The sequence below is a fragment of the Pempheris klunzingeri genome, chromosome 22 (assembly GCF_042242105.1).
Source record: "Pempheris klunzingeri isolate RE-2024b chromosome 22, fPemKlu1.hap1, whole genome shotgun sequence".
NCBI lineage: Eukaryota > Metazoa > Chordata > Actinopteri > Acropomatiformes > Pempheridae > Pempheris > Pempheris klunzingeri.
Window position 1 is genome coordinate 15902044 of NC_092033.1, and position 24695 is coordinate 15926738.

Here is a 24695-nt window from a genome sequence, read left to right on the forward strand (position 1 = left end):
TACCTCCTCTACATCTATGAGATAACCCGTGCTCTAGTCGTTTGACTCCAAAGTTCACTATGGCGTGCGGCTATGGTCTCGGACACAATTGAGGTAAAAATATTCTTTTCTCTGGCCTGACTTAGACACATGACATGTAATTCTGCATCAGTCAAAAAGAAAGTGTTGACACTTCACACTGGTAGAATTGATGGGAACTTGAATCTTTTAGTTTGAGAGGATATAACTGTACTAACAGCACCCCTGAGGGTGATCAAATAGCACGATATATCTCTTTAGTTTCAGTGCAGAACCAATGTTTTTACATGTTTTTATATTTTGTTTAGAGATCTGACATGTTTATTAGTGAGCTTAAAAAGTGGTAGGTTAGTTGATGTTAGTTGTTTTCCAGTCTTTATGCTAAGATAAGTTAACTAAGGATGGCTCATCTACTGCTGACTATGCAAATCAATACAAGGTTTTACTTCATATAAGTAAATGCCACTTGCTGGGTCTTAATTAGTAATTCTATCTATCTATCTATCTATCTATCTATCTATCTATCTATCTATCTGTCTGTCTATCTATCTATCTGTCTATCTATCTGTCTGTCTATCTATCTATCTATCTATCTATCTGTCTGTCTATTTATCTATCTATCTATCTATCTATCTATCTATCTATCTATCTATCTATCTATCTATCTATCTGTCTATCTATCTATCTATCTATCTATCTGTCTGTCTATTTATCTATCTATCTATCTATCTATCTATCTATCTATCTATCTATCTATCTGTCTGTCTGTCTGTCTATCTATCTATCTATCTATCTATCTGTCTATCTGTCTATCTGTCTATAGCCCAACTGGTCCCATTCCCACACTTTGCATTAAATTAGAAATTAATAATCATATCATGTACAGTTCTGTGCAAAAGTCTTAGGCAGGTGTAAAGAAGTGCTGTAAAGTAAGAATGCTTTCAAAAAATATCTAATTTAATTGTTTCGTTTTTGTCGATTTACAACATTTTAAGAGAGCAAAAGCTCTAAAGAGAGAGAGACAAAAGAGACAAAAAATCTAAATCAAATCAATATTTGGTGTGACCATCCTTTGCCTTCAAAACAGCATCAGTTCTTCTACATCCTGGAGAACTAACTGCAGATCTTCTGTGGATGTAGGCCGCCTCAAATCCTTCTGATCTCTTCATGTGATCCCAGACAGAATAGAGAGAGAACGCATAGCACATTTTAAAATAAACTGAACCATCAATTTGTAGTATATGATTGATAATGAACTCTGCCAACTACTGCTAAAATTACCATATTGATAGTTGGTAAAGTTGGCAGAGTACAGGTGGGCAGTATCCACTCTTGTGCAACACCAAAAAGGACGGCGATGTGTGTGTGTGTGTGTGTGTGTGTGTGTGTGTGTGTGCACCTCCCGTGTTTGTGAGAAGCAGAACTAACATTGGCATGGCGGTGTGACTTAAGAATTAACAACACACCACGACAGTCAAACTTGTTAAACAGCTTAAATCTTTATATGTGCATTAACAAATGCTGGTTGATGCATATTCTATGTATATATTATATATACTATATTCAAATTAACAATCTCCACATACTTTAGCATCTGCTTGAATGCAAAAACACAAATAATTTATTTTTTTTACATAACTGTAAATATAGTCAGGCCCATGCAAAAAGTGTCATACCTGCTAAATAAAAAGGTGTGAATTGGCATTGCTGCCGTGCACGTGTTTTCTTTGAGAAGAACATGGAGCAGAGAGTTCAGCAGCTGTTCAAATCATGTAGTCTGACTTGTTTGACATTGTTGGAAATAAGTCAAAGTGAGCAGCTCAGTTGTGTTGAGTGTGTTTGCTTTTCTGATTCTGCTGGGGGGTAAATAGAGCGATGTTGCGAGTCAAAGCTCGGTGTACAAAGCTAGATAACAAAGTTGTAAGCGGTGTGAGCAGAAGCCCTCTGTGTTTGCAGCCCCACCCACGTAAATGCACACCAACATTGGATAGCTGTAGTGACCCAGTATCCTCTTCAGTGACGTGATAAACCGGTTGCACCATTTTCTCGACTCTGCAAGTTGTGTTTTCATGAATAGTAGGGCATGAAATGACCAGCCTTGTTGTTTCCTGCACATTATCCTGTATCCTGTCAGATACTGGCTACATTTCCTGCATGTCTGCTGATAATCTCACGGAAACAAGCTGCAACTTGAAACTCATTCACCTGACTAAACAGACAGACAAGCACAGAGAGACAGACCGCTATGTCTCTGTTGTTCTGTTGTTATGGGCCATGGCCTGTGGTGAACATTATTCTACTCTACTTTACTCTAACTGATTAAGCGTCAGTGAGTTCAATTCATCCTAAGGTGGACAGAATGTCTGTACCAAATATCATGCTAATCAAGCCATCCAATAGTGGTGGACCCACGCTGCTAGTGTGGCTAAGAGTAAAGAGCATTTTGTGAGCAGAACCAGAGAGCATTAAAAGGTCAGTTATGATAATAACATCGTTGCATTTACAGAAGTACATTTGAACAACAGTGGGGAAACTGGAAGTATCTCTGATCTGTGGAATGACAGTGAAGACAGATTAGTTGTGTGGCGTCAAACTGCAAAAGATTGCAGTGTCCAGATGTATTCAGATATTTACATTATGTTGGCAAAGGGTACATGACAGGGTCACCTGGGAGCGAATCATCATGTTAAACAGTTTGTTTCCATTCTTTCATCCAGTAGCAGGTGACCTGGACACAGTGATACCCTCCAGCCACAGATGAAGACTGATCATGAAGGTCAGCCTTTGCCTTCCAAAGTACAGCACCATCTTCCTCTTTCTGGCTTTGGCTGCAACAATCTTTGTGCTACGTCATATGGAGGTCCTGCAGGTGATAACTTGGGTTTCAGTGGGACTACTTGAAGAGTGGACCCAGTTTCTAGTGTTTCATGTTGGATTTTAAGATATTGTTTTCATATCCAATGTGGCTTAGTGGTGTTGCTCATTGCAAATGTATGCAATTTGAGTTACATGGTATTTTTCTTCATAGTCCTGCCCTGTGTTCAGCAGCTCTTCTAAGTAAAGAATAAGGCTGTATTCCTTCCCATTTCACGATGACTCCAAAACCATCAATGTTCCAATCTCCTGGTTTACATTTGTTACCATTGAATACAAATCTTTACAAATGTTTTTAAGGTTCAGATTCATCCTGAATCATCTGTTTTACTTTACCTCTGATTTCTACCTTTCTGTTTCTCTTTGTGCTCTCCTCAGTGGTTTGAAGTCAGCGGCAGTAAGCTGGAACAAGCTCGAGAAAACTCTACTTCTAAAGAGATAATGGTAACTGTAGCAGTCACCATTTACTGCCTTGTTGTGTTCAAAGTTTAAAGATCCTCCTTAATCATCGGACTAATTGTTCTCAGGGGGTCCAAAACCCCTTTTTTGGGACATGTTTTTGTTGAAATGTTGTAAATGTAAATATTAATGTACTATACTTGCATAAATAGCCATACCAGTATGAAAGAAGACGCAAAGTGAAGAATTTCACTCACAACAACTATAATTTTTAAGATAAGGTCATCTTTTTTTGCCTTTTGGAATGTTGTGAGTGATATTTCAAAACAGAATAGCATCAAGCTCCACAATCTTGGCTACTTGGCTACTTTCCCCTTTGCAGCAGGATACTCCCTGCCAATTTTCATAGTTGCATGTCAATTTATGCTATTGTGTTACAGTAATATTTATAATTATGTCATTTTGCCAGAGACATGTCCCAGTCAAATCTTTCGGAGTAAAGCAGAAGAGTCTTTTGTTCCATCAAATCTCCATTAGGGGTTTTTTATTTTACCGTAAGTAAAGGTTTAGCATCCTATATGGCACGTTGCAATGTTCCACTAATCAGTGAAATGAAAGATGTTTTGCATATGCCACATGCAAACTTGCCTGCAGCTAACAGATCAACACTTCTTATCAAACCCTTCAAAAATTGTATTGAGGTAAAAGGGATCTTTTCTCTTAGATGTTATTGTTTTATTTAGCTACATTTATTTATTTATTTATTTGATGCATCTTTGTCACGTCTCTCTCTCTGTCTGGACCCCAGTTTCAGCATGAAGTGAACTCCTCCATAAACACCACCATCATTGTCCCAAGAGTTTCCACTGTCCCTGACATGCATCAAGGCTTCTGCACCTTCAAGCCACTGTCCCTTAAGGACGCTCAGGAGGAACGCCTCCTACTAGAGTCCATTACTTGGCCTGAAACTCCAATTTTGCCAGATCCTCTTTCTCTGGAGAAGACCACTGATCCTGCCCACAGCAACTTCATCATTCTACCACCACAGAGAGAAGGAGGACAGTGGCATGTAGGGGATCAGCTGGAGGTTAGGATCAACATGTATGACTTCGAGGGACATCCCAAGAAGTCTGGGGGAGACTTCTTACTCGCTCGGCTGCACAACCTGACGCTTGGTGCAGGTGTGGCTGGACATGTGGTGGATCATCTCAATGGCAGCTACTCTGCTGTATTCACTTTACTGTGGGAAGGAAGCGCACAGGTTCAGGTGATGCTAAACACCATCATGTTACATGTATTAATTGGCCATCCAATAAGGCTATTTACTGTTGCCACACTTGTTAGGGTGGCTGTGGCTCAGGGGTAGAGTGGGTCATCCCTCAATCAGAAGGTCGGTGGTTTGATCCCCGGCTCCTATGAGTGTCCCTGGCTAAGACTCCTGAAGAATAGCTTCGGTGTGTGAATGTGTGTAAAAGAACAGTCTCCTCCAACTTAGATTCCTCCTGTATGAATGATGTGTGAATGGGTGAATGAGGATGCAATTTAAAAGCACTTTACAGGCACTATACAAATACTCCAAACTTGATACTACTCCAAACTTTATGTAGTTTTAGCAGTGGCGGGCCGTTCATTTTACACCTGGGCCTTCAGTGGCATCCTACCTGAATCAAACCACCTCTTAATACCATCATTATGACGTCACGGCTATAGAAACCATCAATATTATACAGAAAGGCAGTCTAACGGGAAGTTGCATCACAGACAGGTATCTCATGCTGGAGAATGAATGTCATCACTAAAGCAAGAAACCCAATTAAAAGAATTCAACAAGTCACCAAACATTCTAACCACCGACTCGGCTGCAAACACAGAGTCGTTCAGTTGCCAACATCAGACATTCTCAGCAACACAATTTGCTCCTCTGAGCCTGTAGGCCAAAGGTACCGCTCGTAGTTGCTGACCTGAAAGTGGTGGACGAACCCTTTTCCCGGCTGGGACAGGCCTGCTAGCTTTGCGGTGGCCGGCATTTCCTCAAAATGTCAAGCTTTTCTTGGTCAGCCATTGTGGGTTAAAAAAAACTGCTATTAATACTTACGATTATGATAAAGTTTTAGCTTGTGCAGGTCGCTACAGATAAGAATTGCTAGCTTTGGCTAAGCTCTCTGACCAGCCAATCAGAGCACGTGAAAATACTGACGTCATAGTACGCCTGCTAGAAGGCCCTGGGGTCACCAACTCGAAATCTGCTTGGTTAAAGCAACAGTTTAATTTCGATGTATTTTAAACTACGGGCGCCTGCACTTTTGATTCTGAAGGCCTCAGGGCAGATTTCTTTGACCCTGGCAACACATGATGGCTGACTCAGGTCTCATTTCTAGCCACCATCTCTTAACTCTTAAACTAGAAACATTCATATCCATTAATGAGTTTAAGAGTATCATACAGTGAAGTAGGAATGTCACTGTTTTTCTTGAGAGGCCACTATCCTGAAAATAGGTGTCATAGGTTTTATTGTTTAACTGTTTATTGTCTATTTGTGTATCATGTACAGTGGTCCCTCGTTTACTGCGGGGGTTACGTTCTAAAAATAACCCGCAATAGGTGAAATTCGCGAAGTAGTCAGCTTTATTTTTTACAATTATTATATATATTTTAAGGCTGCAAAACCCCTCACCATACAGTTTATACACTTTTCTCAGACAGGCATTAACATTTTCTCACATTTATCTCTTGTTTGACTTGTTTCTTTGTCTTGCAAACAGGCAGCACTTAAAAGTCACACTGCTAGCGATTGAACATTTATGTAAATTTGGCAAGCCGAACGCATTCTGTACTGTACAGAGACACGGCACGGAGGAGATTAATTGACATTGGTCTACAGTCCCATAGCCAATCAGGACGCAGAACACAATGCGCGTTCATACACTGTAAAAAAAAAGCATGCAAAATTGCACTAAAAAAATCTGCGAAACAGCGAGGCCGCGAAAGGTGAACCGCGTTATAGCGAGGGACTACTGTATCTGGTTTATATAGCTTTTGATTTTATATGGCTGCTCCCTTGGCCAGGTCTTTCTTGTAAAAGAGATTTCTAATCTCAGTGGGACTTCCTGGTTAAATACAGGAAAATAGGCAGTAAACAGTCCCTAGTAAATGTTATCTACTTTACCTAGCAATCATTAACTCATTAACTTAACATGGCATGGAAATAAAGAAATAGCATTGTTCTTGTATTGTAGTTTAGAGCTAGTTAGTCCTAGTGCCATAAGTATAATAGAAAAATGTAAGTGTAGTCTGTTATTTCCTCCACACTGTGTATTGCACATGTAATGTTGTCTCGGATAACCAGTTTGTCTTTGGTTTAACATTAGATACAGACATACATGTCTTTAAAAGGAGGCAGTAGCAATGTAACTTTTTGTTTGGAGAGGCTGTCTCCTTTCTGACGTGCTGGTCGGTTAAGACAGTTTGCCATTCCTCCTCCATGTCACTGGCTACATCATCCTCACCAGCCCAGTTGTTTGTCGTGCTGGACATCCTTGTGGTTGTCCACTGTTGTCCACGACCCACACCATACTAGATCCTTCTCTCGTCTGCCAACCTGCAGTCTGGCCCAAGCAGAGTGCTTGTCAGTCCTCCTCTGCCCCAACACATCTCTCTTGATTGTGTAATGTGCCCTGGGCATTCTTGGGGAGTGTCTTAATTGCCTGCTGGTAAAGCAAATGAAAAAAAGCAACCAAAAAAACACCACATTCCAAAGGATATTCAAACTGTAAAAATAACAAACATGCAACACCACCTTCCTCTAACCTTTAATTACACAAAGTATTGTTACTTGACTTTACATTAGCTTTTTCTGTTGCTGTTTGTTTGTTTATGAGGGACTAAAAAAAGACACCTCCCTCGAGAGACATTAATCTGGTTTATGCCTGAAACAAAGTGTGCTACATCATAAGGAATGTCATTATAATTATAATATTCTAATATCTCTTTACTTGTCTTTACTTGTCTTTATTTCATTTGAAAATGAAAGTACTTCTGGTTGTCTGTCCAATCCAGGTGACCCTGGTTCACCCTAGTGAGGCTGTCACATTGCTGCGCAGGCTGTCCAATGAGCAACCTGACAGGGTTCGCTTCCAGAGCATCTTCCGCTCAGGCCCGATCTCTGAAACTACCTTCTGTAACGTCTGCCTGCGCCCAACTCAGCTTCCGGTGTGCAACTACACTGACGTCCGTACAGGTGAGCCTTGGTTCTGCTTCAAGCCAAAGAAGCTGAGCTGTGGTGCCCGGATCAACCACTTTGTGGGAGGATTCATACAAAAACTCAAGAAAAAAGAGGAGAACCTGTTTCAAAGGTGAGTGGGCGGAGAGAATTTAAGGACGTTAACAGTCTAAGATAATATAAATGGCTTGACAATGAGGTGTGTTAATGGCAAATGTTAAGCCCAAGGTTCACTCTCCTTTCAGTTCTAGTTTGGTCTCCACAAACCATTGACACAAATATGTCCTAGCTGCTAGTTGCTAACATCGTCAAGTTGCTCCATTAGTGGTAGGTAACGCGAAATTGGTCAGTCAAAGCTTTCTTTGATGAACACAGTTGCCTCTAATGAAATATGTTGATGAGAGCGAGACTCATCTAAAACAGTAAACCACAACAATGAGCTGAAAAACACTGTCAGGATTGTCTGCGGGTTCATCACTGTGAGCAACACCCTGCACACTACAGTCACTAGTCCCACTGTTCATATGAAAACAGTTATTAGTACAGCTTTAACTCACATAATGGATTTATATTAACTAGGTACATGTAATGATGAATAAACTTTCAAGCAGTTCTCTCTCATTTTATTACTTGATTGTTCTAGTTTTAACTTCATAGAACAATTGAAAATTTGTGTCCTCCTTCCTTGTATTTCATGATTTGATGCTATAGTGTGCGGAGAAAATATTTTATAACCTGTCCTTTTCTTCAGTGGCGTAAACATGAAAGTCCCCATTCGTGCATCAGGACCTGGCAATGTCACCGTGTTGCCCAAGAAGGAAGGTAAAGCATGTTTTCTTTTTTTACTCCTGCTTAGAATAAATTCAAAACTGAATGTGCTACAGACATTGAAAGTAAAACAGGCAGAGAGAAATCATTTTTATCATTTTTTTCCTTCGTATTCAGATGTATTCAGACAAGTATGAGAGGAGTGCTTGGAGGATAGAGCTGTATAATCCTACTTGTGTATTATTTTATTCATATAGCACATTCTTAATAAAGTCACAAAGCTATGTGAATAGTGAGTATGATCATATTGGGGATTTAAAGAATTAGAGTGATAGTATTTTTTATTTTTCCTATTGTCAACAAGTCTGAAAAATAGAATAAAAAAAATAATATAAAAAATGCCTGAATTGCCTGTGTGAATCACACTGTTGTATCTGACATGTTCCTTTATCACAATGAAGTGGGCACTCCATCCATTGTTGAAAATAGTCCAACAAATGACATACTCCCCTTCCAGGTTTTAGATACATTTGGAAAGATTTACATCTTAAGTAATAACTAATTGACTTGGGCTTAGTGCCACATGCAGATTAGAGAGAGAATGTAGTTTTGGTGTGGCCATGACATATCTGAACAATGACTAATATATAAAATATAAAAAATTACCCCCCTTTTATTTAATTTCCTCTCAGGACAACCAGAGGCGAAGAGCAGCAGTAGTCTGAAGTCTGGACTCTCTGGTTATTACTACCAGGGTGTGTGGCGAAGCTTAGTTGCGACTACAGTTCGCCAATTCAACCCCCCTGCCATCAGTCAGTGTCTGAAAGGCAAGGTGGTCCACCTGTATGGAGACTCCACCATCAGGCAGTGGTTTGAACACCTCATTGCAGTACTACCAGGTAGCTGATCCACAGAGATTCATCAACAATTTGATTTTGTTCACACTGCAGCCTAATCTGTTCCCTCTGTCATGCTTTTAGATCTTAAGGAGATTAACCTGCACAGTCGGAGGCAAGTTGGACCATTCCAGGCCTTGGACTATGCAAACAACATCTTGGTGACGTACCGCTGTCACGGCCCTCCTATCCGTTTTTCCAGCGTCCCAATAAGCGAGTTGCGCTACATTGCCAATGAACTCGATGACGTAAAAGGAGGCACTGACACTGTCATAGTGATCGGCATCTGGTCTCACTTCAGCACTTTCCCCATTGAGGTCTACATCCGGCGGCTGCAGAGCATCCGCAGGGCAGTGGTCCGGCTGCTGGACAGGGCTCCAGGCACGCTGGTTGTCATCCGGACTGCGAATCTCAAAGCTTTAGGGCTTTATGAGACGTTAACCAACAGTGACTGGTACTCGCTGCTGCGTGACAAGGTGCTCAGAGCCATGTTCAAAGGTCTGAATGTTCATCTGGTGGACGCCTGGGAGATGACCCTGGCCCACTACCTGCCGCACAGCCTTCACCCACAACCTCCCATCATTAAGAATATGATTGACGTTATCTTGTCCTACGCATGCCCTCAAAGGGTGACTAGACGTTTGTTTGATTGGGGAGGATTCACAAATGAAGATGTAGGAATTCACTAACTGAAGTGGAATTAGATCAAGGAGAAGCACATTGAGCACTTGGAAAACGTATGCATGTGTTTACCTTGATGGGAGTGTAGATTTCTGGATATGACACTCACCTACTAACCCTGTCAGTTCAGAATCAATCCTCCTGAATGAATAATGTATGAATGGGTGAAAGAGGATGTAATGTAAAAGTGCTTTGAGTAGTTGAAATGAATAGAAAGGTGCTATACAAATATAGACCATTTACCATCTTCCTTCTCTAGGTGTCTTTCCCCTCCTTGATCTATATCATCAGCTTCTCAGCTCCTTATTCCCTGACCTAAAGGCCCTATTCTTCTCCTTCTCCTTCTCCTTCTCCTTCAGGAGAGCCTTTATGTCAGAATGAATCCACAGCATCCACATTATATAATTGACAAACTGCAACACATGGATGCATCACACTGTACTTTCAAGGATATGCTGATGAGAAAAAATGTTCTTCTGCTAAAATGTCCCCTGAATCAGGAATTCAGCTGTCCAATATAATGCTTAGGCCTCTCTAAACACAATGCACCAAATGTCCACTTCACCAGATGCTGTTAGCGATGCATATTAGTGTTGGAAATGTTCTCGTAGTCTGTCCAATCGGCTGTAGAGTATCGCCAGTCTCTGTCCTTGGTCTCAGAATTCCACAGTCTGGGTCACGGCACCTACTCTGCGTTGTGTTTTTTTAAAGATGTGTAGTAGGGCGTCAAATGGATGGCAGGAAGCATAGAATGTAAGGCTCAAGGCTGTGGTTGAGACAGCGGGAACTTTATTGCTCTACAATGAAAGACAACGGCTGGCTGGTCTCCGCATTAGGAGGTATGGCATCCACACCATTCTGCCAACATGACGGCATTACTGGGACCAAAAAAATAAATAAAATAAAAAACTAAGGTGCCCTGTTCGCCAGAGTTGCTACATTGCCAACAAGATAAACAATACAACAGTTACAGCTGGCGACTTAATCTTACAGACACAAAGTAGCTCTTGTCCCCCAAGTGGGATTCAGACCAGTTCAATACTGTACCAGAAAGTCCCACCCAGCTTTCTAGCCTGTCTAGTAAAGTAACAATCATCTTGAATGAAAACTGGGGATGGAGATTTCGGCTAGTCTCTCTACAGTTCTGCTAAATATTCTGCTGAATATTACATACAACCTCATCTTGGATTCAAATCTTAGCAAGGAAATGCTGCTTCTCCTGAGTCTAATAAAGCACTGATGCCTTGTAAGCGTTCATAAACTAAACGTGTCATCATGACGAACACCCACAAAGATTATAATGTTTTTAAACAGTATGTCATCATAGAAATCATGTCTGATCCCACAAGGTGCATGCAAGGCAGACATAGGTCATTACAACAACAGAGTGTTTACAGTGTCAAAGTGCCACCTCCTGTTGTGGAGGGCAAATTCCTCAGGATGATTGTGAGAATAATGTCAGAACAACGACGGCAGGAAGATTGTCCTAAAGATCATTGGATATTCTTTTGGACTTAATAAGATATATTTTTTGTACTTGTAAGACATGCTTTATTTGTTTCTGAAACATATGTCAGAAAATGTGCAAAAGTTGCTAATGATATTGGACGATAGTTGGTACAGATGAAAGGATCCTTGTGTTTTTTATAACTTATAATGTGTATAATGTATGTAACTTGGGAATAATTTAACATGGGTGGAAAACGTCCAATGTCAAATGATTTGCATTGTCAGAGGTTTTGTTCTTTTCAGTTAATATTAAATTTGCTTCTCACATTGTCACCATATTCCATTTTCAACTTACACAGTTTAGTCCTCATTTCATTCTTGTTTTCTTATTGGCTTAGCTTTTTATTCTTAAAACTACCATACTACCATATCAGTGGAATGTCTGACATTCAGTTCTTGCCATTTTGTCTTGTCTTTAAATTAAAACATGTATTTCTGATGGGTCTCTTAATACATTACTAACTTTGAACTTTAATTTCTTATTCAATAGTATAGCAACACCGCTGCTCAGCACCAAGTATCTCCTTATCCAGTCTCTTTTGTGCCATGAAGAGTTTGGCTGTTCCTCACCCAGTTTTAAGCCTTCTACACAGCTGTTTCTGTTTCGGTTAATGACTGTGTTTCAACTTACATGTGAAATTGATGATCATTCGCACCTGTTTGGTATAACTGGTTAATCATACAGCTGACTATGATCCTACAAAATCCCTGACTTTGTGCAAGTGTACCTAGAAGAACTGATGCTGTTTTGATGGCAAAGGGTGGTCACACCAAATACTGATCTGCTGTTGCACACTTTGCATTTTGTAAATCAATAAAAATAAACAACTAAATTTAATATTTTTGAAAGCATTTCTTCACACCTGCCTAAGACTTTTGCACAGTACTGTACATCGCTGGCTGGGTTAAGCAGAAAGTGAGCCTGTCATGTGACACCTTCTGAGAGGGCTTAACAATGGCGGAGGCCCCCACCTACCTCAAACAAAAGAATAGAGAAGGGCTGGTGTGTGAATGTGTCTGAGTCTATGACCATAAGGAAGAACAGGGTTCCCAGGATATCTTGATCTTGATCACCATCCATAGTAGACTACTGACCAGACCTTTTTTCTGAGAATCGCTCGGAGACCTGTTAATGCTGTGGGAGCTATGAGGGTGAAAGACTGAACCACGCCAGGGGCTAAAGGAGGGGCTGTAGGATAGGTGGTGGCTGATACAGGCGACATGGGCTGGGCATCTGGAGCAAGGTTGGTATTAACACAAAGAGACATGTGGTTAATCATTCATTGTTAAATACACATCATGGTCAGTTTGAAAGCAGCGCCTTTCGATTTATTTCAACGCATCTGTAGAAATAAAACCAATGTTATGTCCAGTATCACATTTTATATATCATTATGTCTCATTTTAAAATGAATGTAATATGCACTAGAAAGCTCACATAACCCCGGGAGGCACCTGTACTGATTGATTTCAGCCTCAACTGTCAGCCAAGAGCACACACCCCAACAATCTGGCATGGCTGTAATGCAATCACTCAGGCTCAATTGTGCCAGATCAAAGTACATCAACTAAAAAAACTGTTTCTTTTTGCCACTGACAGGCTCAGATTGTTTTAAGTGTCTGACAGACATACAGAGATAGGCATTTTTGTTTAACCACAAACAGCCATTGTATGATGCTATACAAACCCACCAGACAAACACCCAAACAAAGGAGTGGCTGTTCTAAAGCTGCCTTGATCGATCCCTTTGTGATTTTGTGTGTTACAAAAATATTGTGTTGGATCTGAACTAACCCTGTAAAACACCAAAGTCACATAATAACACGAACAAACTGACTAGACAAGCGACTCCAGTGTAAAATTACTATTTCTGTCACTGGGGGCTACAGGCCGAGTCATATGACAGGCGTTGGGCATACGCAGCACTGCTCTCACATCAGGTGTAGCCCGTTTAATTAATTATAGTGGACGTGTAGTGTTGCAGCAGCCTTGTGTTGCGTGTTCAATGTAGACTGCCTGGAGTTTGACACCTGCACTGGGCAGCAATCCCAAACCAGACTCCAGTTAGACAGGACACATAGAGGGCCATCCCCGGCCTCTCCATCTGCAGGCTTTCTGCTTACTTTATTGTCAAAACACAAGGCTAACTTTTTCACCATTGCTCTGGAACTGTTCAAAAAATCATTTCAACCATCCTGAAGTCAGTGTAGAGTGGTCAAAATTACAATTGTTATCCTTTTTTGTTTCCTATTTTGTTGTTGTCATCTATAATGCTTATTTTCATTAAAACACATAATTCAAATGATTAGGAAATAAATTCTTACTGTACATTTTGTATTTCAATATTTGTTTTGATAAAAAGCTCATTCTGTCCAGACTTGTAACTGGACTTTGACTTGAGTAAGATTCAGTTCTCCTATCTTCTTCTTATGTTTAATTATCTAAACTGTGGCACAAAATGTTCCTGGTCAAAACTGACCGTTATGATTTATTTATTGAAAACAAAAGCCCAAATGTACACAGGGAAAAGTAATGCTTGAACCATACACTGTATGAACACATTTAAAATTTTCTTTCATAGCTCTGAAAAGACAGTGTCATCCCAATGTTCCTCAGTTTTGTCCTCTCATGAGCATGTTGGGCAATATACTGAGGTCGCTGCATGTTCTTTGCAAATATATACACAGCATCTGTGGCACACAAAGCTTGTGGGGTAGAAACTATATTGTCAACAGGTGGTTGCCATGGAAGTGTGCGCGCATTGGTGTGTGTCTGCACCTGCGTGTTGAGGTGTGAGAAAGGAGAGTAGATATGTGCATTTTTGACTGGGAATGACATGGGTGTATACAAGTTCCATAAAACACACACACTTTTATAAAAATATTTCAGATTCATTTTATGTGTTCAAATGCCACGTGTGAACAAAGTCACAGAACCTCATGACAAACGGATGAAATTTACTGCGCTTTTTTTTAGAGAGGAAACTTGTAAATCGGTCAGATTTGACCAGAATGCAACAGGAGGGTTAAAGTGCAGTCTATTGTGTTAACACCTGATATTTGAATGCATTGCTATGATCCTCATTGAGTAAATTAAAGTTTGTCCCATGGCAGATTATAGACACAACAGTGTGCAGTGCGCTTTTGTAAAACTTCAGGCCTATATCCAAGCTACGTTTTATTTCTTAGATTTTAGAGAAAGTTGTTGCTAAACAGCTCACTGCCATTTTAACGGTCAAAAACACTTTTAATGAATTTCAATCAGGCTTTCATTAAAAGCATTCCACTAAAACAGTTCTTCTCAGAGTCTGCACTGATATAATGAGGTAAATGCACTGTCCTGGTGTTGCTAGCCCTCATCGCAGCATTTGTGTCTCTGGGAGCGCCCTGGACTGGTTCTCCTCCTACCTTGCAGACAGGAGGTTTTCTTGGTCCTTACATGTCTAAATCAGCTGTTCTGGTCACCTGTGGTGTGCCTCAAGATTCTGTCCTGAGCCCTATATTATTTGCCTTGTGTATGTTTACCTTAGAAGATATTATCTCCAGTTTTAAGGGTATCTCTTATCTTTGTAATAACTGAGGTCCTTATCTTCGCCTAAGACAGCGGAGCCTCCGAGGTTGCCCAGTGCATTGGCCCCCTCTATTGAACTGTTCAGTCCAACCTTAGAAATCTTGGTGGTGTTTTTATGGCACCTAAGGAGGATTGCACCTTTCAATTTCTTTGTACCTTACAATGACAATAAATACATTAATTCCTTCATTCGTTATATTCGATCACTGTTTTTTGATCAACACATCGGATCATTGACCAGAACATGAAAAATTGCTGAACTTACGCCCATTGTCTCACAAACTTGAGATGCTTCAGATGATTATTCACGCTTTTATATCATCGTGGTGGACGTGGTGGACTAACTCCCTTTTCACCTGCCTCAGCAAATTATCTCTGGACTGTCTACAATTGGTCCAGAACACTCCTGCAAGACTGCTAACCAGGTCCAGCAGATCAACTCACATCACATCCATCCTATTCTCTCTGCACTGGCTTCCCATCAAGTTCAGGATTAGGTCAGGATTAGGTTTACCATCAGTCCCTTGCACTTGACTAAAAGCAAAAGGTGGTCATGCCTTTGAAGCGGTGGCTCCGACATTGTGGACCACCCTTCCTGCAGACATTCAATTGGCAGTTTCTGTTGATCCTCAAACACTCGCATCCTGCTGTCTAACATTTATAAATTAAGATTGGTGTGTTTTAGATCTGTTCCTTCTTATGGCTAATTGTTATTTCTTTTTCTGTTGTTATGAATTTATCATATATACTTTGATTTTATTTTTCTTTTACTCCCGTGAAGCACTTTGTGACTTCTTCTGCGAAAAGTGCTATACTAAATAAACTTCTCTTACTTAGTTCAGTTAGTCCAATTTTAATCTTCATCTGAATCCCCACTCCCCACTCGTCTTGCCCAACCAAACACACTTCTATGGGCCCTGTTGGGGGCATATGTATGACAAGATAACATTAACCATATTCTTGACGATGGGAGGTAGTGGGTGGATGTTGTGCGGCAGGTGGTGGGCTAAGGTCATCTCCCAGGCGTCCACCAGGTGAACATTCAGACCTTTGAACATGGCTCTGAGCACCTTGACACGCTGCAGTGAGTACCAGTCACTGTACATTTGTGCTGCAGTACGCGACATAGCTCTAAGGTTCCCAGTCCGGATGATGACCAGCGTGCCTGGAGCCCTGTCCAGCAGCCGGACCACTGCCCTACGGATGCTCTGCAGTCTGTGGATGTAGACCTCCATGGGGAAACAGGCGAAGTGAGCCCAGACGCCAAAAACTACAACAGTGTCCGTGCCTCCTTTTAAACCATCTAGTTCATTGGCAATGTAACGCAACTCACTGGTGAAGACTTTCTCAACACTGACAATGGGAAGTCCATGGAAGCGGAACGTCACCAAGATGTTGTTTGCATTGTCCAAGGCCATGAAAGGTCCAGCTTTCCTCGAGCTGTGCAGGTCAAACGCCTTAAGACCTGAAAGCATTACAGAGGGAACAGATTAGACTGCAGTGTGAACAAAATCAAACTGTTGACAGAAATCTCTGTGGATCAGCTACCTGGTAGTACTGCAGTGAGGTATTCAAAAAACTGCCTGGTGGTGGAGTCTCCATACAGGTGGACCACCTTGCCTTTCAGACACTGACTGATGGCAGGGGGGTTGAATTGGCGAACTGTGGTGCCACCCAGTCCTCGCCACAGACCCTGGTAGTAATAACCAGAGAGTCCAGATGTCATATTGCTGTTCTCAACCTCTGGTTGACCTGAGAGGAAGTTAAAGGGTAAGGCTGGGATTATTTTATATTTTGCTTATTTCCAGCAATTCTCATGAAAAGACAAATACAAAGGTCATGTGTACATGTGTCACCAAATGCACAAAGAAACAGAAAGACAAACAAATAAATAAAGAATACCTTCTTTTTTTGGCAGCACAGTGACATTGGCTGGTCCAGAAGCCCGAATGGAGACTTTCATGTTGACGCCACTGATGAAATCACACATAATGAAACACCTCTTACACACACTAAAACATTAACAACACAAATACCAGATAGAATGAAAATTCATGAAGTTGAAACTAGGCCATTAAAATTGGATACAACTGCTTGAAAGTTCATTACACAAGACATAGCCTCTAAAAAAAAACAATCATTTCGGACTAATGACTGTGTCGCTCACAGTGATGAACCTAATGTTAATTATCACATGGCATTGCAGCTGTTTGATTAAGCAAAGCTCTTATTAACATACCACTAAGTAGCAAACAAAGTTAGCAGCTAGCTCATGAACATTGTGGAGTATTTAGCAGCTGAGCCACATTTATGAGGAGTTTACAGAGACCAAAGTAGAGCTGAAAGGAGACAGACTACTGGACTTAGGTTTTTCATAAGGCAGAGGAAATACATAGGTAACACACAATGTATTAATTAGAAGTCACACAGAATATCAGTCCTATCTTCCTGCTCCCTCACCTTTGAAAGAGCTTCTCCTCCTTGGCCTTAAGGTTTTCTTTAAATGCTCCCACATAGTGGATGATTCTGGCATCACAGCTGAGCTTCCTCGGCTTGTAGCAGAACCAAGGCTCGCCTGTATGGAGGTCAGTGTAGTTGCAGAGCGGCTGCTGGGTTGGACGTAGGTAGACGTTACAGATGGTAGTTTCAGAGACTGAGCCTGAGCGGAAGATGCTTTTAGAGTAAATCCTGTCAGGTTGTTCCCTATTTAGCCTGCGCAGCACCGTGACAGCCTCACTTGAGTGAACCAGCACCACCTGATAGGACACAGAGTTTCAGAGAGTCCATCATGTTCAGTCATAAATGTTATAAGAATCCTCATCCGAGGACATGCTCGCGGCTGGCTCCAATCTCCTCTATCTAAAGAAAAAGTCTTTTGACAATATCAGTAAAGATAAAAAGCTTTTGCATATATATATCTATATAGACACATATATATATAGATACATATATATCTCTATATATAGATATATATATGTGTGTGTGTATATATATGTATATATGTGTGTATATATACAGTTGCAAGAAAAAGTATGTGAACCCTTTGGGATTACTTGGATTTCTGCATAAATTGGTCATAAAATATGTTCTGATCTTCATCTAAGTCACATCACTAGACAAACACAGTCTGCTTAAATTAATACTGCACAAAAAATTATAAGTTTTCATGTTTTTATTGAACACAACATGTAAACATTCACAGTGCAGGGTGGAAAAAGTATGTGAACCTTTGGATTTAATAATTGGTTGACCCTCCTTTGGCAGCAATAACCTCAACCAAACGTTTCCTGTAGTTGCAGATCAGACCTGCACAACGGTCAGGAGGAATTTTGGACCATTCCTCTGTACAAAACTGTTTCAGTTCAGCAATATTCTTGGGATGTCTGGTGTGAATCGCTCTCTTGAGGTCATGCCACAGCATCTCAATCGGGTTGAGGTCAGGACTCTCCAGACTGGGCCACTCCAGAAGGCGTATTTTCTTCTGTTGAAGCCATTCTGTTGTTGATTTACTTCTATGCTTTGGGTCGTTGTCCTGTTGCATTACCCATCCTCTGTTGAGCTTCAGTTGGCAGACAGATGGTCTTAAGTTTTCCTGCAAAATGTCTTGATAAACTTGGGAATTCATTTTTCCGTCAATGACAGCAATCCGTCCAGGCCCTGAGGCAGCAAAGCAGCCCCAAACCATGATGCCCCCTCCACCATATTTCACAGTTGGGATGAGGTTTTGATGTTGGTGTGCTGTGCATTTTTTTCTCCACACATAGCGTTGTGTGTTCCTTCCAAACAACTCAATTTTGGTTTCATCTGTCCACAGAATATTTTGCCAGTAGTGCTGTGGAACAAATTTCAAACGTGCAGCAATGTTTTTTTTGGACAGCAATGGCTTCCTCCGTGGTGTCCTCCCATGAACTCCATTCTTGTTTAATGTTTTACTTATTGTAGATTTGTCAACAATAATGTTAGCATGTGCCAGAGATTTCTGTAAGTCTTTAACTGACACTCTAGGATTCTTCTTCACCTCATTGAGCATTCTGCGCTGTGCTCTCACAGTCATCTTTACAGGACGACCACACCTAGGGAGAGTAGCAACAGTGCTGAACTTTCTCCATTTGTAGACAGTCTGTCTTACCGTGGACACATGGACATCAAGGCTTTTAGAGATACTTTTTTAACCCTTTCCAGCTTCATGCAAGTCAACAATTCTTGATCGTAGATCTTCTGAGAGCTCTTTTGTGCGAGGCACGGTTCACATCAGGCAATGCCTCTTGAGAACAGCAAACTCAAAACTGGTGTGTGTTTTTTATAGGGCAGGGCAGCTTTAACCAACACATCCAATCTCATCACATTGATTGGACTCCAGGTTGGCTGACTCCTGGCTCCAATTAGCTCTTGGAGAAGCCATTAGCCTAGGAGTTCACATACTTTTTCCACCCTGCACTGTTAATGTTTACATGTTGTGTTGAATAAAAACATGAAAACGTATAATTTTTTGTGCGGTATTAGTTTAAGCAGACGGTGTTTGTCTAGTGATGTGACTTAGATGAAGATCAGAACATATTTTATGACCAATTTATGCAGAAATCCAAGTAATCCCAAAGGGTTCACATACTTTTTCTTGCAACTGTATATATGTGTGTGTGTGTATATATATATATACATATATATATATATATATATATGTATATGTATATAAAGGTGTGTGTCCTCTGGGCAGCCTGGCTACATTCCAGGCAGCCTCATGTAGCATGAGGCTACTCCGACACCAGCTTTACAATTTTTTACTATATTTAAAAGGGAAAAAACATTATTTCTATTCATATTTTGTATTTACTTACATTTTCTAAGTGTAGTGTGAAATCTTGATTATAAATCACATCACTGTCATCAAATCATAGTTTTAACAGAGGGCACTGCAATATCCCACCCAAACTATATGTTGGTCCACCTCTGAGTACACTTTTGGTAAATTGTAGTGAATTTAGTGAATAGTCTGTTTATTCATAGAAGATAATATATTGTAGACGCTTTGCAGGTGGAAAATGCACTGTGATAATACAGCACAGTCTAGATGGGGGCGCAATGGAAATGGTAGGCAGCATTTTTGGACTGTTTTTGACTGTACAAGCCATTAATCATATTATATTACAGTAATTTCACTATGTAAGTATTAAGATATACATTTCACCAAATATGACTTCGATTTGTCTTCTTTTCAATAAAAATATTTTCTTAGAGAAAAACGATTGTGCATTGTTGCCATATGCCAATAATTCAACAACTACATTCCTGACATTTCTTTTAAATTTTCTTCAAATATTTCCATTATTTGAACAATTTTATGTTATAAGAACACGTGAAAGATTTTTTTTTATCATGTTTAAATAATTATTCATGCAATAGAGGTCTAAGGGTATACCAGTATAATCAAATTTAACATGATGGTGTTTAGCATCACCTGAACCTGTGCGCTTCCTTCCCACAGTAAAGTGAATACAGCAGAGTAGCTGCCATTGAGATGATCCACCACATGACCAGCCACACCTGCACCAAGCGTCAGGTTGTGCAGCCGGGCAATTAAGAAGTCTCCCCCAGATTTCTTGGGATGTCCCTTGAAGTCATACATGTTGATCATAACCTCCAGCTGATCCCCTACATGCCACTGTCCTCCTCCTCTCTGTGGTGGTAGAATGATGAAGTTGCTGTGGGCAGGATCAGTGGTCTTCTCCAGAGAAAGAGGAGTTGGCAAAACTGGAGTTTCAGGCCAAGTAATGGACTCTAGTAGGAGGCGTTCCTCCTGAGCGTCCTCAGGGGACAGTGACTGAAAGGTCCATAAGCTGTGATGAGTTTTAGGAACAGTGGAAGCTCTTGGGGCAATGATGGTGGAGTTTGTGGAGGAGTTTACTTCGTGCTGAAACTGGCAGGGAGTAGAGAAAGAGACAGTGATAAAGAAACATCAAACAAATGTACATTGACCAATGGGAAAAATGTGAGTTTCAAGATATGTAATCTGCTTTGCACAAGGCAAAGACCTGAATGTTTAATTCAAATTTGAAGATTTCATGTTTTGGGATCTTTTTATCATTGGCCCAGAGGCACAATAGAGGCTGTTTGACAGAAGATTTCCATGGCTAAAAAGTGAATTGGATTTTGATGCATACAGACTGGATTGAGCCACACTAAATGTACAAATCATCAGAGAGAGCGAGAACAGGGTTAGTACATGAACACAGAGAGCAGACAGGAGGGTTGCTCAACAGATCCAGGCTTTCTTTGTATTGAGCTGGCTCCTAATGTATAATGGATATCACAAAGGTGGTTGTTTGACCTTATTGGCTTACTTGGATACTTGGCTTCAAACTCTGGACATTTTCACATAAAAGGGGCATTTGACGTGCCATTTAACTCTTGTTGTTGAATGTTTTTTCAAAACAGACTGAATAAAGGAGCGTTGCCTAAGAGGAATGACTTACAGGTTCCAGTTACAGGTTGTTGTCTAACCAATGTCAGCATTAGACAAACAGTCAAATGTCAATGTTCAGGATCTGCCAACAGTGCGAAATTCTATAATAATGATGCTAATAGTATTATATTATAATATAATGAATTATAATATTTTCATGATCCTACTAGAATAGGTTTACATGATTTCATGTTCAATGTTCATGATTTGCATAAATAGTATAAGATTTCTCCTTAGCTGAGAATCTACATACTCACAGAGAGTATCATTGGGGAAAAGAGAGTTTTTAGCAGCCAATGTAAGCCAAAACTCGGAACATTACCTGGTCCACAGCAGTTTAACTTTACCATGTCGATCTAGCCAGGTTTAAAGACAGCCGACCTTGTGACACTGAAAACCCTGGCTTTAGGCTCAATATACCTCACTAAACCACTAAACTGGCTTCGTGGTACACCCCAAGGGGATGACAAGAAACACCAGGGAAACGGAAAATACATGGCCACGTCTGTGACACATTAACTATGGCAATGCGTTGTTCAATGTTATGAGAATAAGCAAAAAACATTCAATTGTATTTTCTGAATTGCCTTTGGTTTTGAATTTATTATTGTAGTTTAACATGTATGAAATTGCCCTAAATCATCACTTTAAACATGCTGCCTAATCGCCTTGGACTCAATAGTGGATCAAGTCGATGGTCAGCGTCTGGTTGTGGAACTAATTGGTCATACGTGCCGATGGCGGGGTGGGAGGGGTCTTGGAAATTCGAGCTATGCAGGACTCTGATCCTGAGCCACATTGTGGCTATAAAAAACTAGGTCTTGAAATCTGACTAATATTAAACATTTCAAATGTTGTCCGTCATTAAAAAGATCCTACTAAAGTTCTCACCTCCAGGACCTCCATGTTGTGTAGCACAAGGATTAAGACAGACAGCGCTAGAATGAAGTAGATGGCGCTGTACTTTGGAAGGCATATGCTGACCTCCCCTCTGATCCAAGCTTTGTCCTTCATTATCAATGGCCAGTCTTGTTATCTGCATCTGCAGTCCTGTGACCAGTTCATCTGCTGCTGGATGAAAGAATGATAGAAAAAATGGGTTAACTGACACCTTGTATGCTAAGAAGAAAAGAAAAAAGCTCGACTGGGAAATTCTCTCTGTTGTGACACTTCTGGTTTTCAATCATTTTCTTTATTTTCATGACTATTCACATTGTAGATGCTCACTGAAGGCCTCAAAACTATGAATGAACACATGTGGAATTATGTACTTAACAAAAAAGTGTGAAATAACATGTCTTATATTCTAGTTTCTTCAAAGTAGCCACCCTTTGCTCTGATTACTGCTTTGCACACTCTTGGCATTCTCTTGATGAGCTTCAAGAGGTAGTCACCTGAAATGGTTTTCACTTCACAGGTTTGCATTGAATGAGAAGGTGTGTCCAAACTTTTGGCCTGTACTGTATAATGAATAAATGATGGCAGAGCAGGTAGACACCAGAGAGGGATTTTAGGCTGACGGTAAAAAAATTAGTATAAGCACATATATGATCAATTTGTTTTGTAGGGAAAAAATGTAAAAGTCCTAACAAATAGTTGTGGACAGCACAGGCCAGGTGGCAGCAGCCTGTTATCTGTTTGTGGAATAAAACTTTGGGACTACGGAAATTTCTGGATATGATGGTGGCAAAATAATTTGCTCCTGCAGCTTTGACAGAGTTTTTCCAATTTCATCTCTTATTGCACTCCGCCAGATGCAGAACAACATCCAGAACCAGTTACAGGTTCCAGTTACAGGTTGTTGTGTGACCAATGTCAGCATTAGACAGGCAATCAAATGCCCATGTTCAGGATCTGCCAACAGTGCGAAAAGCAAATATTTGTTCAGAATCTATCATTTCTAATAGGCTGTGTACTGTATCTAAACTGAGCTGAAATTATATAATGATGATGATAATAGTATTATAATAAATTATAATATAATATTTTCATGCTCCTACTGGAATAGGTTTACATGATTTAATGTCCTTCCGCTCTTTTTCTCATGCCAGACATGGCTGCTGCTGCAGCTGTTTTCAGCCTCTATCTGCATGGTTGAAAAGCTCAGTTTGCATACTATGAGGTCTTTAAACGTGAGGTCTCTCTGAGATAAGACTTGTTGTATTCATAATGATTTTAACTCCTTCCTTTCATGTTGAAATACAATTCAATGGTATTGCTGTTGAATTTCCTGGAGCTATGGACTCCATGGACTCTCGCTGTACTTAGAATGTTTCCAGTCCAACTCACAGCCGAGGCTGTAGGTTGGACGTGCATCAGACTCCACTCTGTCCCTCAGTTCAGCTGAGTTACCTGTTTGTTGCTCCTGCTCTATAAATACATCTACTGCATAGATGTATTCTCTCTCCTTCAGGCCTATATACTCTCTCCTTCAGGCCCAACCCCTTCAGCCTGACACAGACCAGGTGACTGCAAAATTTAATTCTGTCTGCGGACACATCTGGTATTCTGCTGCCCTTCTCAAAGTCAGGAAGCCTAGAGCCAACACTCAGGCCATGGCAGGATGCTGACATCCATGCTCTTAATCATCAGTATACGTATAGAATATATATTTGCAAACTAAAGCCGACCTAAACTGAACTTCATCTGTTTGTAATTGTTCCTGGCACATTGCTGTGGCAAAAGTTTTATTTCAATGTAAACCCTGAACTGCAAGGGAATAATTAGCAGTGTTTGCTGTATTTCTGCAGAAAATTTCATATTTCTTGTTACAGGTTCCAGTTACAGGATGTTATGCAACCAGTGTCAACATTACACAAACAGCCTGACAACTTTATTGGTATGGGAACACATTCTCAGCATCTGCCATCAGTGCAAAGAGCAAATGTTTGTTCAGACTCTCACGCTATACTTTCTGTGTACTGTTCAACTGTCAACAGTTCAAAGACATGCAAGTTAGGATAATTGGTGACTGAATTGCCTGTGTGAGCATGACCTGCGAATCACCGACAACCACTGAAGGGTGTAACCCACCACTTGCCAAATATCTGCTGGGATTGCATTCTCCCAATCCTCTTCTGGATCATCCAAATGCTCTCTAGCAAACTTCAGACAGGCCTGGACATGTACTGGCAGGGGGACACGTCTGGCACTGCAGGATTTGAGTCCCTGGCGGCGTAGTGCGTTACTGATGGTAGCCTTTGTTACTTTGGTCCCAGCTCTCTGCAGGTCATTCACTAGGTCCCCCCGTGTGGTTCTGGGACTTTTGCTCACCGTTCTTGTGATCATTTTGACCCCACG

General features: G+C 40.7%; 2 protein-coding genes across 6 annotated transcripts in view; one reads left to right on the top strand and one right to left on the bottom strand.

The window, feature by feature from the left end:
* Positions 1–2753: 2753 nt before the first annotated feature.
* On the top strand, positions 2754–9871 carry LOC139221950 (NXPE family member 3-like). Its single transcript, XM_070853895.1, has 7 exons — positions 2754–2887; positions 3271–3336; positions 4100–4558; positions 7348–7643; positions 8262–8332; positions 8971–9177; positions 9259–9871. The coding sequence occupies exons 1-7, from the start codon at positions 2789–2791 to the stop codon at positions 9861–9863; spliced, it is 1803 nt and encodes a 600-aa protein (XP_070709996.1). The 5' UTR covers positions 2754–2788; the 3' UTR covers positions 9864–9871.
* Positions 9872–15717: 5846 nt separating this feature from the next.
* Positions 15718–24695, bottom strand: part of LOC139221955 (NXPE family member 3-like) — a 265241-nt gene continuing 256263 nt past the window's right edge. For 2 of the 5 annotated variants that reach the window (XM_070853903.1, XM_070853901.1), the window contains exons 2-7: positions 22287–22463; positions 20391–20843; positions 17396–17691; positions 16838–16908; positions 16484–16711; positions 15718–16400 (exon numbers count right to left, since the gene is read on the bottom strand). In XM_070853903.1, the coding sequence (XP_070710004.1) occupies positions 15844–16400; positions 16484–16711; positions 16838–16908; positions 17396–17691; positions 20391–20843; positions 22287–22409 (1728 nt within the window). In that variant the 5' untranslated portion in view covers positions 22410–22463 and the 3' untranslated portion in view covers positions 15718–15843. Of the gene's footprint in view, positions 16401–16483; positions 16712–16837; positions 16909–17395; positions 17692–20390; positions 20844–22286; positions 22467–24695 lie in introns of all 5 variants that reach the window. The other 3 variants (XM_070853902.1, XM_070853900.1, XM_070853904.1) reach the window with 2 other exon arrangements.